This window comes from Euleptes europaea, chromosome 7, assembly GCF_029931775.1.
Source record: "Euleptes europaea isolate rEulEur1 chromosome 7, rEulEur1.hap1, whole genome shotgun sequence".
In the NCBI taxonomy this organism is placed as follows: Eukaryota; Metazoa; Chordata; class Lepidosauria; order Squamata; family Sphaerodactylidae; genus Euleptes; species Euleptes europaea.
This window is the reverse complement of record NC_079318.1, coordinates 39,156,271-39,175,081: the sequence shown is the minus strand read 5'-3', so window position 1 is coordinate 39,175,081 and position 18,811 is coordinate 39,156,271. Positions and strand designations below refer to the sequence as shown.

At 42.3% G+C, this 18,811-nt stretch overlaps 1 protein-coding gene across 1 annotated transcript in view; it reads left to right on the top strand.

Moving 5' to 3' along the window:
* Positions 1-17,086, top strand: part of KCNK5 (potassium two pore domain channel subfamily K member 5) — a 39,191-nt gene extending 22,105 nt beyond the window's left edge. Inside the window, exons 2-5 of the mRNA XM_056853191.1 lie at positions 10,486-10,597; positions 13,671-13,837; positions 14,714-14,882; positions 16,194-17,086. Coding sequence (XP_056709169.1) covers positions 10,486-10,597; positions 13,671-13,837; positions 14,714-14,882; positions 16,194-17,014 — 1,269 coding nt within the window. The 3' untranslated portion in view covers positions 17,015-17,086. The remainder of the gene's footprint in view (positions 1-10,485; positions 10,598-13,670; positions 13,838-14,713; positions 14,883-16,193) is intronic.
* The last annotated feature ends 1,725 nt before the right edge of the window (positions 17,087-18,811 follow it).

The window sequence follows — 18,811 nt, the reverse complement described above, 5'->3', positions numbered from 1 at the left end:
TTGATTCCCCACTCCTACACACAAACCCAGCTAGGTGACTTTGGGCTAGTCACAGCTCCCTTAGAGCTCTCTCAGCCCCACCTACCTCACAAGGTCTCTGTTGTGGGGAGGGGAAGGGAAGGTGATTGTAAGCGGGTTTGATTCTTCCTTAAGCGGTAGAGAAAGTCAGCATATAAAAACCAACTCTTCTTCTTCTTCTAACCCCTTCCAGCTTCACTATTTTCTAGGAAGGTTATTTAAATGAAGGGATAAAATCTCCACACAGGTTGCAAACCTCTAGGGTGTTGCCTATTAACCTTGAGGTAATGTACACATGAATACATGAAGCTGTCTTATACTGAATCAGACCCTTGGTCCATCAAAGTCATTATTGTCTGCTCAGACCGGCAGTGTCTCTCCAGGGTCTCAGGAAGAGGTCTTTCACATCACCTTGCCTGGAGATGCCGAGATTGAACCTGGGACTTTCTGCATGCCAAGCAGATGCTCTACCACTGAGCCACAGCTCATCCAATAACGATGATGATAATAATAATCTAATCCAAAGGTCACTAACCATTCCCAGAAAAGTCAAATGTGAAGTGCATTTATCAGCCATCTTGAGTAAATTTGTAGAGTCCCAGAGAGACCGGTGTGTCAAAAGCCTGAGGCTTCTGGTAAGGGTTGCTCACTTGGCTGTGTACTCTTGACCCTAGTGATGTTCCAATGCCTTTGAAACAGCTGAGGATTGAGAGGCCAAGTGAACATTCATAACATTGCCATTTATGTCTGAGACCAAAAACTAGAATGGACAGTAACCAAAATTCCTGGAAATGCATTTGATAGTTCACATTGCATGCCCCATTTTATCCTTAAATTTGTTTGCTGTGTAAAACTTATTTTGGCACAATGTAAATTTGAACATCAAAATTGGCATTTATTTTTTTAATTACGGCTTTTCCACTAAAATAGCTTACAGCCCTGTTTTAAAAATTCTCTAAAACAACAAAATAACAACTGCTAGGCAAAAATTTTAAAGGATAGGAACAAGGATGTTACTGAACTTAATGAATATACAATTCCAGTTCAAAAATCCAGTTTCAGTGTGGCTTCTCCCTGCTTGGGATGAAAATGAAGTAGTCTCTTTCCTAACTATAGTAATACGTTAATAGAGTCATCACTATTGTCATTGCTACTTTCTTTTTGCATCAGTGGTATACACCTTAAAAAGGGGATATAAGTAGCATTTAAAAATTAATTTGGGAAGACCAACAAAAATGAGCTGAATGAAAAGGCTGATGACAGCATACAAAAAGAAATTTACGGCTATATATATGCATTCCTAAAAAGGATTCCAATACTAAATTTTTTTTTTTATTATTTTCAAGAAAAGACTGTGTGCAGCCTAAACTCCTTTAACTGCATATTGCTGGATTGGAGCCGCAGCTCTCTATCCCCTCCACTAAGAATATCTGGCCTGCAATCAAATCAGTATATTTTCACCCTCTGTAATGGGGAAGACCCATTGTGAGGATTAGGTAGAGGAAGGCTGAAATAGTGTGTAGGGTTGCCAACCTCCAGGTACTAGCTGGAGATCTCTTGCTATTACACCTCATCTCCACCTGATAGAGATCAATTCACCTGGACAAAATGGCCACTTTGGCAATTGGACTCTGTGGCATTGAAGTCCCTCCCCTCTCCAAAGCCCACCCTCCCCAGGCTCTGCCCAAAAAACCTCCTGGTGGTGGCAAAGAGGGACCTGGCAACCCTAATGATGTGTCATTTTGCTTTGGGTCACTAATCAAGGAGAAAAGCAGAATATAATTTTTAAAAATCTAACAGATCAGAAGATTGCACTGTAAGACGATGCAGCATCTTGCAAACTTTCCACTTTTTCGTCTCTGTGTATGCAGTAAGAGACTGGGGGGCAAAGATATGTGTATGTGGGCAAGAGCAGGACATGCATCTTGAAATTTTCTCTGATTATCCTTTAAGAATTGGGCTAGGGGACCATAGTCCCTCACCTGTAATTTCCCTTGCAATGCATGTACCACAGTTTGCTATATTTAGTTGCTTTTGCATCTGAATGTCTTTTGCCACAAGGATTTTGCTGATTATTTGGATACAAGGCGAAGATCCATAGGGCTCCCTTCTGTGGGTGAAGAAGCATGGGAGTCTCACGATTGGGCCACTGTTGCTCTGTGGTTTATGCAGAATCACGTGAACATGTATTATCCTTTTATCCAACCCCTGGGTCTCCTTTTTTCATTTTCTTTGTTCTCTTCCCCTCCAAAGGACTTGTTACAAAATCAAAGGCAAGATTGCAGTGAGAATGGCTAGAGGATTTATTGTCTCTTGCAATTTTGCTTTGTTACTACTGGCTTCCATTAAAATCAATAACTGACAGGGAATGGGTATAAAATTTCATCTGATTTAAAACCCATGCTTTTGGTTTATTATTGTGATTGGCTGAACACTTGGTATATTTGTGTTCCTGTGGTTAGATAACACATCCACAGACTTTTCCCTATCTTAAAGCTTATTGCGTAAGAAATGTGGAAGCATGCATGAAATGCAAACTCAAAGTTGCTAAAACCTGGGAGCTTTAACTGATAAGGCTGATTGTAGGTAATTAAGGACATCTAAGCCTTTTGGGTAGGGCAGGCAAATGAGCATAAAATGAGTTTTTAAGTTAAACGAAAGGTAATTTTTTAACCTGAGGTGAAACAGGAATGCATTGAAGAAGGGTACCATTTACCATATTAGTCTTCTTTGATAAATTACCTGGAGTCTGCATAAACATGTAGGCATGTTTTCTGGCCAAAAATGTGGCTAGCTCCTAAGAGACCTATTTCATAGAGACCTTTTTACATAAAAGCTTATGGGTTTGCATAAGACTACTCTATCATCTGAGACATTTTTGGCACATATGTACATGTTTTCCATCTACTGAAGCTATGACTTAAAAGTGTGGAGAATGTCTCCATTAATAGCCTTGCAATCAAATCAGTATATTTTCACCATCTGTAATAGGAGTGTTCTGTGGCCAGATATTCTTAGTGGAGGGGATAGAGAGCTGTGGCTCCAATCCAGCAATATGCAGTTAAAGGAGTATAGGCTGCACGCACAGTCTTTTCTTGAAAAATAAAAATAATCATCTTTTTATGAAGCAGGCGTGTGGGAGGGATAGAATTCAGCTTTGTATTCTCCTTTGTATTTATTGGAATGTTAACTTTATTCAAAGGGTTATATGTATGTAGCCCTAAATAAAAGATTGGGAAGGGTTGATGCAAACAAAACATGTGTTGAGTATGAGATTTACTGTCCAGCAAAGGATGAGTACATGGAAGCCTGCTTTCTAATTGTTTCACCCTTAGTTGCATTGGATCCAAAATCCAAGCAGGATCATAAAGTTATATTGACCCAGGGTATTCAGTATTCTTTCAAAAGTAATTGAGCTGCTACTAGTGTTTAAACTTTCAGCAGTGAAAGTGCCCTCTTTTCCCCAAACAAGTGGGGAAAATATGGGGAATTATACAAAAATTTAATTTGCCATGTTAGAGAAGCAAGTTTTATAGTATATAGTGCTTGTATGGAAAATTTACACACTCCCCCAACCCCCGTATAACTAACTGGTACTGAAGGAACCCCTCTTATCACAAATGACAACGTATAGTAACAATATATGGAAATTAGTGTTAGAATATATAAACAGAAATGTGAACTTTCCTTCGTGAATGCAATACAATAACCTCTGGACTATTAGGGACCATATTCTTTTTTAAAGAATGTGTTAAGAGATTTTTTGCCCTGTGTGTCCCAACTACCTAATATTTGGTCAGATTTTATATAGTTTCTATAAGCCCATAGTAAGACCTGCACAGGTATGGAACACATTACAATCCCCAAAGAGTGACATAAAGTTAAAGGAATGCATCCTTTAAAATTTTACAAAACAGTTATTTTCCTTACGTGTGAATACATGTTTTAAAACGTCCTGCCACATAATTAAAGTTTGCAGATGAGGCTTGACTCACCAGTGGATCTTCCCTGATTTGCCTATTATAGCAGAGGATGTAATTCTGACAAGTTGTTTTTAAATCACGACGATTTCTATGGTGGCACATAAGCACCATGGTATATAATAATGGAAGTTTACACCATTAATAGGATGGTAGATGTAAAAAGAAAATCAGAAATCCTGTTCAACTAAAATGTAATTTACAATATTCTATGAACATAAGAAAAGACCTGCTTTATCAGATCAAGGATTGAGCTAGCATAGCACTTGTTTCTAACAGGGATAATCCAGATGCCTCCAGGAAGACAAAAAGAAGGCATGAAAACAGTAGGTCTCTAACATCTGGAGTACTGCCTGAATCCTACCATGAATTAATGTAACCCTTTAGTCTAAGTTACGTAGCTTCCACCCCAGTTTGGCTGCGTTTACCTTCAATGACATCACACCGTCCCCTGATTGATTGGGGATCCCTCCAGAAAGTAGCATCCAGAAAGAAGGGGGGGAAATGGCGAAAACCCAGGGCAACAATTACAGTGAATGAACTCCTGAAAAGCACAAAGTTTGCTCTGACAGAGTAGGCTCACAAGTAAGCAGGCTAAGAGCTGTGTAACTGTTCCCTATGCGAATAGAAGTTGGCAAACCCAGCTCTTTTTTAAAATCAAAGTGGTGTTATTATTGTGCTGCTAGTTCTACTCGTGTGTTGACATGTAAACAGTCCTGTGCCAAGGGGGTTTAAGTATTGGAATCATCTAGTGAAACCTGTTACAGGTGTAACATAACAGGGTTTATATGCCCATCGTAACCTGCTTTGTCTAAGCAGATAACAGTTGTGACTTCACTAGCATATCTTCAGATAATATTGTGCTGGTTAAGGGTAAAGGAATGAGACTATAAAACTTTTGCTGGACTTAGAACACTCTTTGTCTGGTAATCTGGTGACTGCTGGTAAGTGATGAAACTGAAAATGGAGTACACTAGACTTTGTCTATTAGGAGACTTAAGAAAAGAAAGGCAAACAGCTAGCATTGATGCTTCAGATAAGCTAGGGTTGTCGGGTCCCTCTTCCCCATTGGTGGGAGGTTTTTGGGGCAGAGCCTGAGGAGGGTGGGGTTTGGGGAGGGGAGGGACTTCAATGCCATAGAGTCCAGTTGCCAAAGCGTCCATTTCCTCCAGGGGAACTGATCTCTATCGGCTGGAGATCAGTTGTAATAGCAATCTCCAGCTAGTACCTGGAGGTTGGCAACCCTAAAATAAGCTGGGAAATATGCAGTGTCTTCTGTAAATTCTTACTTTGCTGAAAAGTCGAGCACTGATTCCAGAGCTGGGGTTGGAGTTACCCTGTCATGACTTTCTTTCAATACACAGTGTTCAACAGGATAAGGGCTGCATTTTTAATGCTGAGTTGTTTTGTGCACCCTAAGATAATTTGCTTCAAATTTTTGTGTTGTAGAATTTATTTGGCTGAAATGGCTACATACTTTTACAAAGTGCAACAATATTAACTTCCTTGTTTTTCCTGCCTTGTGATTTGTTTTTATCTCCTACTGATATGATTAGTTTGTTAGCCTTTAAGGGACATGGGACTAGGGCTGTCAAAAAAAAAAAATTTGGTACAGTTCGGATTCGGCCGAATTTGGCCCTTGTGGGTTCGGTACGTGCCGAAGTCCGAACTCCCCCACTTCGGATCCGTTCAATTCGGCGGGAATTCAAAGTTCGGAAAAAAATTCGGCCGAATAAAGCCATTAAAAACACAACCGCGCCTTTCCGTGGCTCTGGGGGGGGGCATTTTTGGGCTTAGAGGTCCCAAACTTTCAGCAGAGCTTCAAAGGACGTATATTGAAAGACTCCCCAAGTTTTGTAAAGATTGGGTCAGGGGGGGCTGAGATATGGGCCCTGAAAGGGGTCCCCCCCACCCTTAATGTGTATCTCTCCGCAGAGCTTGCCGCCCACGCACAAAGCTCCCGCCCGACAAACAGCTGATGAGAGCAAGGGCGGGGCAGGTGCTAAGAACTTTGCAAAGCAACACAACGGCAGAGCAACCCCTTTGCAAACATGCAAAGAGCGGGGCAGGTGTGAAGAATTTTGCAAAACAATACAACTGCAAAGCAACACAAGCACGCAATGCAACACCTTTGCAACAGTGCATAGCAACACCTGATGCCTGGGAGTTTGCATACCATGGAAAGGGACAGAGGCAGCTAGCTATGCATAATGAGCAGGAGGGGGTGGAATTTCTCCTTTTGCATTGGACTTGGGACCAGGCAGATGCATTCTTTAAGCAAGCATCAAAATAACCTAACTGATCTTATGAATGAGGAAAAACCTGAAGAATAAAAATGAAGCCCCCCCTCAAACCAGGGAGAGAGAGACTGAAGGGGGAACACACACCCCAGGCAGAACCGGCAAAAGCCCCCTTTGGCTTCCCCCCCCCCACAGAAACTGCTCCCTCCCCACACTCACACACAGACTCTGCTTTCCCCCCCACACACACACAGAAAAGAAAAAATATAGATTAAAGCCCCCAAAGGGGTCTTACTGTGGCTGTCTTCTGTTCCAGCAGGAGGGGCTGGGAGGCTGGGTAATCCAATATGATTCCATTTGTATCCAATATAAGATCCATACGTATGCATCTCTCGAGGGTGATCCATTCATCCCAATAGGGAAAAGGGGAAAGCCCATATCTCGGGGGGCCCCTACCCAATGTTTACAAAACTTGGGTGGTATCTTAAAAAGCCTTGACTGAAGCTCCGCTGAAAGTCTGGGGTCGGCACACCCAAAAATGCGCCCCCTGCAGCCATGGAAAGAGAAAAGGGGGGGAGCCGATATTTCAGCCCCCACTGAACCCATCTTTACAAAACTTGGGTGGTCTCTTAAGAGGGATTCTCTGAAGCTATGACAAAAGTTTGGGGGCTGCACCCCCAAAAAAGCGCCCCCTGCAGCCACGAAAATGGAAAAGGGGGGAGAGGAAAAAGGGGTGGAGCCCATATCTCGGGGGGCCCTGACCCAATGTTTACAAAACTTGGGGGGTATCTTAAGAAGCCTAGTCTGATGCTCCGCTGAAAGTTTGGGGTCGGCACACCCAAAAATGCGCCCTCTGCAGCCATGGAAAGAAAAAGGGGGGGAGCCCATATCTCGGGACCCCCTGACCCAATGTTTACAAAACTTGGGTGGTCTCTTAAAAAAACCTGTCTGAATATCCCCTGAAAGTTTGGGGTCAGTACCCCAAAAAATGCGCCCCCTGCAGCCACGGAAAGGAGCGAATGTGCACAAGCACCCCCTCACACACACATGAGGATTTCCCTCTCTCTCTCTCTTTCCCCGGCCGGCCGCACATCAGCTGATTCCTCCAGTACTCAATCCTGACTGATTGGCCAGAAGAAGACCCAGCTTGGCCACCGATTGGCCGGGGGAGGAGAATGCTGCTTACTGAAGGTTATGCTGCTTACTGACGGCCCCGAATTGGCCGAATTTATTCGTGAACTCCCGAACTCGCTGAATTCGGCCCCCCGGTTGCCCGCCAGTTTTGAGTTCGGTTCGTCCCGAACTAAAAACCGCCGAATCAAGGGAAATTCGGCTGATTTTCAGTTCGGGCCGAACCGAATTGACAGCCCTACATGGGACTCCTTTTGGGATTCTTTTCCCCTGTACCAAACACTCCTACTCCTCGAGTATTGATATCATTGCACACAAAGTCTCAAGGTTGCCTATGTATCCTAAGGCATTCTATGGAACAATTTACAAAACTCAGCTTTTATTTTTGGAAAATACTCCATTTGAATTAAAAGTTTAGTGTAAGCAACAGCAGTTATAACCAGGAGGCTTAAAAACTTATATTGAATTGAGCGGATATTCTCAACTACATCAATTATCTTCTTGTCTCATAGCATTTTTTGCATGTATAGAGTGGAATCTTTGGACGTTCCTTTGGCTTATGCTACAGATTCCAAAACAGGGTTTGTGCATATAATTACAGCTCCAGAGGACCAGAAGAATACAAGACTTCATATTTAAAAAAATCAAGTTTCTAGATTTCAGTAAAAACCCTGAGAAGCGAGATAATGTACTGCGTAAAATGGATAAAATTGGGTTCCAGGGAAAGTACAGGATTGCAAGAATGGACCCCAATAAGAATGATATTTAGAACCTGAATACATATTTAAAACCAAGTATATATAAAAGAATTTCTGCTGCAAAAAGAGGGAGAAATTTAGCATAAAACTTCAGGCACCCGTTAGAATATACTGAAAAGAGAGAAAGGGCAACGACAGATCTGCTCTGTTTCAGGCTACTTCATCTTCCAGAAGTACCATGCACGGTTAAGGTTAGATTGTGTGTTTTGAAATAAACCCTGTTGCTTCAGTTCCATGTTGAGATTTATTATAGCCAAAAGAAATGAGGAAAAGAATGAAAGCGGTGTCAGGCAGGGCCACGGCTCATCCTAGGTAAAAGCATGCCAATGGGGACAAGAGGGAGGTGCAGCTTTGGCAGAGGGACAACTATGAGTATAAACCTGTGAAATGTTGACACAGCAATGAGAAGAGCTGGCCCTGTAGCTTTTCTCAGGATATGAACTACACTGATAGGCTCTTCCTCTCCATCTGCTGCTTTATGCTCCTCACCTCTTTATCCTGACACCCGAGCACTTGAAGACTGTGTCAGCTATTTCATATAGGTATTGGAGTAATCCCATTAGGAGGGAAGTTCCACCCTATGCTAAACTCGTTATATCAATGTCAGTTTCACTGGAGTGTGCTTTAATGGCTTGGGAGTTTCCCGTGGCCTTCTGTCAGAGGCAAATGTTAGCACAGGTATGTCCGTGTACACAAGGGAAATAAAAGCAAACCTCTCTTGCATGGCAGACTTCACAGGCTCTTGGACTGTTACATATTTCAGTCCTCAGCAAACCGGCTGCAATTCAAACAGTGACTAATGAAGTTGCTTACAATAGGATTAACATGCCTGAAGGACCACCTCCTCCCATACTATCCAGCTCGCCAATTAAGATGTGCCTCTCAAGCCCTGTTCTCTCAGTACCCCTGCTTTCTGAGGTGAGGCAGGTGGCAATTAGAAACAGGGCATTGTCTGTGGTGGCACCTTGCCTTTGGAACACCCTTGCCCCTTGAAGCTCACCTGGCACCTACTGTATTTTCTTTTAGGTGCCAGGCTTTTACCCAGGCTTTTAATTATTAATTATATGTTTTTGATCTTGGTTGTAATTAATGTATGAACTTGTTTTCTGCTGGGTTTAATAGAACCTGGTATGGCCTAGTAAAATGGTACAGGATGTCAATGGTGCTAGTGGTAATAGGAGGCTGCATATGTAGGGGGAGATGGAGAGTCCCGAGATAGCACCTACAGAATGCAGAAGCTGAATTTCTTGAATTCTGGTACCCTGAGAGAAATGCTTGAAGCACTGAAATTTTTGACGACGAGGGTCTGACTTGTTCTAAAATTGTAGTAATCAAATATTTAGTGTTCATATTAATGCAGCAGATTCAAACAAGGGGTGTGTGGTGCAGAGCACATGCTTTGTACGTTGAAGGCCTCTGCTTCAGGTCCTGGCAGAAAATATTCTGTAAACTGGGGGATCCAGCAGGTTTGCAGGACTTATGTTGCAGGAACTCCCTGCCCCAGGATGTGGTGATAGCTGCCAACTTGGAAGGCTTTAAGAAAAGAGTGGACATGTTCATGGAGGATAAGGGCTATTCATGGCTACTAGTAAAAATGGCTACTAGTCATGATGCATACCTATTCTCTCTAAAATCAGAGGGGCATGCCTATTAGGTGCTGTGGAACACAGACAGGATAATGCTGCTGCAGTCATCTTATTTGTGGGCTTCCTAGAGGCACCTGGTTGGGCCACTGTGTGAACAGACTGCTGGACTTGATGGACCATGGTCTGATCCAGCATGGCTTTTCGTATGCTCTGATGTTCTTATGTGGTTGGCCCTGTTGTGTGGATTTGGCTATCAGCACGGGGGCCAATCATTTGCACTTAAGACAGAGATCTTCCCTTACTTTAACTATTCCCAAAGCCACTGTTTTAACACTGGAGTTCTGAAAAAGTACTATACGCTGAAAGATAAGTAACCACTGGCTTGTACTTCATGGAAAAGCCAAACTTGAGAAATGTGAAAAATATATTTCTATGCCTCTGTTTTTGGATGACTATATGAAAGCATGACATTCTCTCCCCCCCCCCCCGTTTTTGCCATCAAGTTGCATCCAACTTATGGCGACCCCATGGGATTTTCAAGGCAAGAGACATTCAGAGGTGATTTGTCATTGCCTGCCCCTGAATACCAACCCTGGTATTTCTTGGTGTTTCTTGGTGATCTCCTATCCAAATACTAAACAGGGCTGGCTTACGTTGCCTAGCTTACAAGATCTGACGAGATCCACCTAGCCTGGGCTATCCAGGTCAATATGACATTCATTTACATAAATTATTTTGCTTGCATAGAGTAACCTCTGTCACTTTGCTGCAGATTGTGTCAGAAGCTGATGGGCAAGGGATTTCAATTGATGGCAATGACACCTTCAACTACTGGAACTGGCCAAATGCGGTTATCTTTGCTGCTACTGTGATTACAACCATTGGTGAGTATTCAAAATGCAAGAGCTTTATTTGATGTATTTCCTGGTGATAACGAAGCTTTGTATATGTGTGTTCCGCTTCCCGCTGAAGCAAGTGGTTAGACAGGCTGTTCAGAAGACAGCCCAGGAAATGTATTATGAGTGAGAATAACTTGTAGCTGTTGGGTCCTAGTACTAATCAAATGCACGATTCATGGCTGCGAGAGCACAGCCGAGGAGTATGTTGCACCAGTTCTGTGAGCTTTAACTGTCTTCTGATGGTGGAATTCCATTTTAATGAAGCCTCCCATTGCCAATTCTGGATATTCTAGCAAATTTTTGTTTCACTGCATATAATGAAGAGCATTCAAAGTCAGAAGGTGGTTAATTATAATTGTGCTCTTGGCTTCAAAACTCTCACATCTAGTTGTGTTATGTTTCGCTTCTACACATTATCTTTCAAACAGAATAGTCCTACAAATTCTAATAAATACTATCGATATTTTAGATCTTTTCTCTGTGACCTAAAAGGTTCTGTTGAGAGTAGGTTTCTGTTACCCTTTGTACAAATGCTTGTAAGGGAAACTAATGTATCTGTAAAACTTCCCTTTGTGGCTTGTCCATGACTATAGCCCAGAAAGTGGAAGGGAGACAGCATGAATCCGAGACCAGGCTTGGGTTTCTTCTCATCTTGCCAGTCTTCCTTGGCAGCAGTACATTTGTGCCTTTCGGCTGCCACAGACAGGCTTGGCTTTGTTTCCAGCTGTTATCCTGGTTTCATACCCAGCGATGTTGATCTAGAGGAATGCAAACAAGCATTGCCTGGCCCAGGTTTTACATTGCTTACCTTCCTCTAATAAATTTGGTGGATTTAGTTTCACATAAATCAGTTTGTGAAATTATTCTCTTTGCTGCCTTAAGGTTTCCAAGTCCAGATCATGTGATAGCCTCTAGCCCAGAAGTGAAAATTTACCATGTATGGCGTTCTTATATTCTTATAATGATGAGAGAAACTGCATCTGAGGAATCTCCCCTTCTCAACCTTTTTTGCTCCATTCCCCCCTTTCACCATTGTTCAGAATATAATTCCCCTTTTCCCAAGATATAACTAAAAAAAAAAAAACCTACCATTTTACAGATTGTACATATTGTATTTTTCGCTCCATAAGACACACTTTTTTCCTCCTCAAAAGTGAGAGGAAATGTCTGTGCATTTTATGGAGTGAATGTGTGTCCTGAGACGGACCCTAGCCCGGTCCATCCGGGGCAGGAGCCGAGCAGCCCGGACAGCCCGCAGAAGCCAGGGAAGACCAACCGGCTGGGCACGCCGGAACGACGCAAGCAGGCGTTCCCCGCCCCGACGGCCAGCTGGGAGGCGGGAGGGGCCGCACAGAGCCAGCTGGGTGCGCCGGAATGACAGAGCGGAGGCCGAGGAGGAGAGCGGTCAGGAGTCCTCAAGCTGACGTCAGTCAGAGTGAGAGACCCTGGCTTCCACGGAGGAGGAGAAGCCTTTTCTTGTTTTCCTCCTCTAAAAAACTAGGTGCGTCTTATGGTCAGGTGCGTGTTATGGAGCGAAAAATATGGTAATCTACAGGACATCACACTTTGCTGAATAGTGGTCCAAATTCCCCCCCCCCCGAACCCTAAAATTACCCCCCAGGGGGAATTCCCTCCTTGTTGAGAACCCCTGTCTTAAAGTAAAAACAATGTAAACAGGTGTGGATCTGGCAACCTTACCCTTCACTTTTTGTTCTGTTGCCCACTGGTTTCCCCTGTTCCTTGCTTTCAACATTTCTGACTTTAAGGTGCACGCCTTATTATTATTGAAAATGCTTTGAAAGAAACCTGACTAATGGTGCAGTTATAGCCTTCTAAATCCATTGATTAAGGATTGTGCAGTTAGCTTTTTTTATATTTCCCGTAAACAGTTCAAGAAAAGAAAAAGTAGTTGACGCTTAAATATTCTGTTCTATAACACGTGGCTCCCTGCTCTGCCTAGGTCTTTGCTTAGAACGCCACTGAGTACATGTTCTGTCTAAGACAGTGTCTGTCTTGAGCCACTATGCTGTAGTGGTTAAAGTGCTGGCCCAGGACAGGGGAGTCCCAAATCCCCATTCAGCCGTGAAACTCACCAAGTGACCGATCATTCTCTCTCTCTCTCTCTCTCTCAGCCTAACCTACATCACAGGGTTGTTGTGAGGATCAAAAGGGGGAAAGGGTCTTTTATTCCACCTTGAGCTTCTTGGAGGAAGGCTGAGATTAAAAATGTAGTAATAAACAATAAGAGATTATACTCAGTTTTGTTTCTCTCCTTCACTGGAAGGAGGTTCATAATATGTTTTAGGAAGCAGTTATATAAACGATCTAATAAAACTTCAGTTCAGTGAAAACAGGACACTTTTCTATCTTCTCTTAATCCAGAATGGAATACTTTGCACTGTAGAATGATAAGTGCTGGTTTGCACATACAATTTCGGGATCTGATACCGTAATGGTGAGACTGGGAGATGTCACCAGGATTATATCCATGCTGATTTTTCGATAGCATGCAGTTCTTACCCAAATTCTGTACAACTGTACAACACCTGTGAGGTAGGTGAGGCTGAGAGAGCTCTAAGAGAGCTGTGACAAGTTCAAGGTCACTCAGCTGGCTTCATGTGTAGGAGTGGGGAAACCAACCCGGTTCACTGGATTAGCATCCACCACTCATGTGAAGGAGAGGGGGAATCAAACCCAGTTCTCCAGATCAGAGTCCACTGCTCCAAACCACTGCTCTTAACCACTACACCATGCTGGCTCTAGACACAGGATCTTTAGCCTATCTCAAATAGTGTATGTCTTGAGAGCCAGTGCCATGGTGTGGTTAAAGTGCTGGTACAGGATTTGGAAGTCCCAATCTAATCTCTGGTTGGAAGTCCACTACCCAAGAATGCACCGGATACATTACTAACTCATGGATATGAAGTGATCTAATGCTTTATAGTGTGTGAACAAGCACTGGAGGCTTTAACAGCACCTGGTAATAGGAGAAAGGTTATGCCTCTACCCAACGTTTCAAATTGGTGTGGGCCCCTTTAAACACAACGTTCTCTTTCAGGATATGGAAATGTTGCTCCTAAGACTCCATCTGGGCGGCTTTTCTGTATATTCTACGGACTCTTTGGTGTTCCTCTCTGCTTAACATGGATCAGTGCTCTGGGGAAGTTTTTTGGTGGACGTGCCAAGAGGCTGGGCCAATTCCTGACAAAAAGAGGAGTAAGCTTGGTATGTATTTCTGTGTGCCTTGACCCCTAGAGACAATATACGCAACTCTGGGACCTTTTAAATTCTAACCCTGGATAATCCTCTTTTCCTTAACTTGTACAGAATGTTCTAAGTAGCTTCTCTGGAACATGAAATATGCTCCAGGGTCTATCTACCATGTATATTATGGGATATTAGCGTTGACATACATCTCAACTGCATGCAGTATAAATGGACATCACATGGAATTAAGGACAAGATGGCACAGTGATTTAATTTTTTGGCACACGTTCCTTATTAGCTATGTAAAAATGAAAAAAGGTACTGGGACATAACTTAGGCTAATTTTTTTTCTACCATATTGCCCCAATTCCAGTGGGAACGCAATATCACAACAAAAAAGCCAAAAGGAGGTTTGGCACTTTGAAGCATAACATTTCATAGGCAACAGTGTATTTTGTTAGTATGAGATGGATTCTCAGTCAGTCTCATTTTCATTGCCTGATTTCAGTTACACGAGCTAAAAGTATCATTTGTCTGTTGAAGCAGTAAAGGTTGCTGAGAACTGATTATTGGATTGTGTTCTAATATATTTGACTAGTGTATACCGCTTTGAACATGACTAAGTTTAGGAGGAAATGCAGACATTTCCCCAAGCATAATTTGGTAAATACCATTAAATCCGATTCATTTTATTTTATTTTCAACTTTGTGTGCATAAAATATCTATAGAAATTACAAGAAAGCCAGAAATGGGCCTGCACATATATTTCCTTTTGTTAGGCTGCAGTGTTAATTTCTTGCCATAACATGGACTAACGTTTGTGACAGAGGAAAATGCACTAAAGGGTACAAGTTTGACTGACTTTCCCTTCCCCCTCTTTCCATTTTTTGCAGAGAAAAGCACAAATTACATGCACAGCCATTTTCATAATCTGGGGAGTCCTAGTCCACCTAGTCATTCCACCCTTTGTCTTTATGGTGACTGAAGGCTGGACTTACATCGAAGGGCTATACTTCTCATTCATCACCATTACTACCATAGGATTTGGAGACTTTGTTGCTGGTCAGTAATCTCTCCCTCTCTCCCTCTCTCCCTCTCTCCCTCTCTCCCTCTCTCCCTCTCTCCCTCTCTCCCTCTCTCCCTCTCTCCCTCTCTCCCTCTCTCCCTCCCTCCCCCTCTCCATCTCAAAATGGTAACTGGTTTAGTTTAGCTTTCAGCAATTCCTAATTCAGTCCTTTCTGAAATTTTTGCTGCTGTAACAGGCTACAATGTTCATTGTTCTGTGAGGGGTGCATAACTTGAAGCAACGAGAGAGAAGGGATGGATGAACCATTTTCTAAGGGCCACACTAGATGTGACGGCATCCTCATGATTGCCATGAGCACCCCCATAATCATTTTAAAGTGACTTTAAAATGCCATGGGGCCCAATCCTGACAGGACTTGCAGTGCTGTGGGCTAAGGGGCTCTTTTTCATGCACACCCATGCCTTTTCAAGTGCAGCATCATTTTTAAATGACTTTAAAAAATGCCGAATGCATCTTCATGGCCACCGTCACGAGGGCACTGTCACTTATGGTTGGGCCCTTAGACAATGGCCATGAAGCTAACAAGACTTGGCATCACACGTGAAACAGTCTTATACTGGATCAGACCATTGGATCAGACCATTGGTCCATCAAGGTCAATATAGTCTCAGCTCTCCAGTGTCTCAGGCAGAGGTCTTTCACATCATCTACCACCTGGCCCTTTTAGCTGGAGATGCCGGGGCTTGAACCTGGGACCCTCTGCATGACAAACCATAGGTTCTTCCATTGAGCCACAGCCCTTCCCAGAACATCCTGTTTCATCTTGCAGCAATATGAATGGGCAAGAACATATTTATTCTCTATATATTTATGGTGTTTCATCTGTCTGGGCTGCCACAGATATCTCTGTCTGTGTGATAAATAAACCGTTCTTAAATGTTCAAAAGCCAAAGTTTCCAGATATGAATGTTTATTTGTAGTGGCTGGCTTATGACACATTGTCTGACCCAAATGATAACTTGTGGGAGTTATGAAAGACACTGAAAATGGATCATAATTGGATTGTGATTTGCTATTTTTGACGAGCATATGAGAAGGTAGAATGTATTTTTTTCAATAAGTAACTAGATTTGCCACTCACTGTTGGATACCCATGTTATCAGAAATTCCTTTTAATGTGCTTTAAACGCAGATTGTTTTTGTGTTTTCTCTTGTATATGACTCCGTGAAAATAATGATTTGAGGCACACTGAAGGCTTTCCAATAGTTTTCATCAATTTCAATCTATGACATGTATTATATGTAAATCAGGTTCTATAATTTTTGTTCTTTGTGTTTTCTTTTAGGTGTGAATCCAAGTATCAATTACCACTCACTGTACAGATACTTTGTGGAGCTCTGGATTTACCTGGGCCTTGCTTGGCTTTCTCTCTTTGTTAATTGGAAAGTCAGTATGTTTGTCGAGGTTCACAAAGCGATCAAGAAACGAAGGAAAAAAAGGAAGGAGTCTTTTGAAAATCACCCTCCTGCCAAAAAAGCTCTTCAGATGTCTAACACAAAAGACGTGAACATTTTCAGCTTCCTTTCCAAGAAGGAAGAGACCTACAATGATCTCATCAAGCAGATTGGGAAGAAGGCTCTGAAAACGAACAATGACAGAAACCTAAGAGCAGAGCAAGTTCTACCCGCCTTGCAGCATGGTAGCTCAGATATGAAGGTGATGTACACAAAGAACAAGTTATTTGACTATGATGAAGTTTCTCTGAGTCTCCAAAACTGTCATGTCATGAGGCATTTGACTGACAGGCGTGTCGGGGACAGCCCAGTCGAGGGATCTGTATTTGTAAATCAACTAGACCGGATCAGTGAGGAAGAAGGAGAAGCATGGGACTCCAGGGATTATCGACCATTGATCTTTGAAAATGCCAATATAACATTTGTAAATGAGGATGAGGACGAAGGGGAGGATCTTTCAGATGATGAAGAAACATCAAAGTCTTCTATGGATGACAATCTTGCAGAGGAACCTGAGAGTCCTACACAACTGGTGAAATTTCCATCCTCTGATGAGTCTACCTTTACCAATAATGAACTAGAGGTATCTGTACCTTATGAGCAGCTAATGAATGAGTACAACACAGTGAATAATTCAAAAGCTGCAACGTGAAGAAATACTTGTCTAGTCACTGGTTTTCTGAAGATCATTTAATGCAGATTATGAGCAGATAAGCATGGGAGGAGGAATGTATATCATTTTCTGGCATTTTCTACTGCCATAGCCTTCCTTGTGCAAACTGAAAGGATCCCATGACCATTATCTGCAGTTATTTATTGGCTCTGATGACCCACTGTGAATTGACAGTTTAATTTGTGGGTTCCTCTTCCTTTTCTGAGAGTTCTTAAAAGTTAGGAAGAAAAACCTAGAGTTATCACATGGGGTTTATTCAGTATTTGTTTCCTTCTTGGTGAAGAGTGAAGCTCTGATGCTGCAGTCAAGACGAATTTGGGTCAGCGCATGGCGTGACAGGTTACTGCCTTACTCCTTCAGCTCTGAAAAACTGAATAGAGGTCATGCCCGGGCACAAAACGTTGGTGGCATCACCTTAGCTGCACATCCCAAACTCCCTCTCACGCTATGATATTTCCCTTCTCTTTTAAGGGATGCTGTGAACTGGAAGAGTAAAGTATCCTGAAAGTTAATTGAATTGTACCAGCTCGGTTTACCAGTGAGCTTGAACATTTTGTTAAAAACAAACAACAACTAGCTTAGAATTCAGAGCTGATTTAGAGAGAACTCCTCCTACTAAAGACACCTGTGGTTAAACTCTCATCATGGTCATGGAAAGCACATTGAGATGAACATCAGAGAATAATAACAAAGAGCAGTGCAAGAAGATGTGCGGAGGACAAATTTCAAAATGAAGAAATGCACAGTGACAAACTCGGTTTTGCATTGGAAGTGCCCTTTCACGGTCCATACTCTAGAGGAAATACTTGAACAAACTTTATATGCGAGTGTCTCTAAGTGAAGTTTAGTGATGCTGCATTTTCTAATGTGTTTTTAATAGCAAAACACAGCCTGAATATCTTAATTTCCATCTGAAGGATCTAAGAGCTGCTTTAAAGTCCTTTGTACACGTTATGTTCAATGGCTGTACTCCTAAAAAACTTTATTTCTCCTGCCCTCTCAACTCCAGTTGGTAGTTTAAATCAGATTAGATAGTATATTTAATGACTGCATAACTATTTTCCCATAAGGTTTTTTTTAAATGATAATCTACCCTAGGTAACTTAGCTATACATTGGCAAGGAAGTAATTAACTCAGTGGTTAGTGTTCCTTTTGAGAAGCCAAGAACCGCCTACAGTTTTCCAAGTTACTGGAACTAAGAAGTACTGCTGTACAGTCCTCATAGTGCTTCCTAGCAGTGTCACTTCTGAGCTGTTCAGGGATGAGGTTGTGAGTCACTATTTAACTGTGTGTTGAGCTGCCACTGATTCCAGTACGAAATGGAAGAAATCATGAGTGGAAAGCCCGGGAGTGGTGAATTTCAAACATTATAAAAGGCCAAATGGAATTTTGCAATACAATCCTGTACAATTAAGTATACTCAGAACTGTATTGACTACTGCTTGGCTTTGGAATTGTTGAGGTAGAAGTGCTCTGATTTGTTAAAGATGCCTCCAATCAACCATACACTCCTATTTTTTTAAAAAAACCTCCTCAGAAGGACACCTTGAAAGACGTTTGCTGCCACAAAAAAGGTCTCTCTTCATTTCTGTTCAGAAATTTTGTACTGTACATGCAAGGAAGTTAGCTAAAAAAATTAGGTATTTGGGTCCAATGTTATGCTTTTTCTAGGTGGGAAATTATTATTCTGTATTTACTTGTGTTATCTTGGGCATGGGCTGAAACGCAGCCCAAATTGCAATGGACGACTGGGAGGCTACTGTTATCCTTGGAGC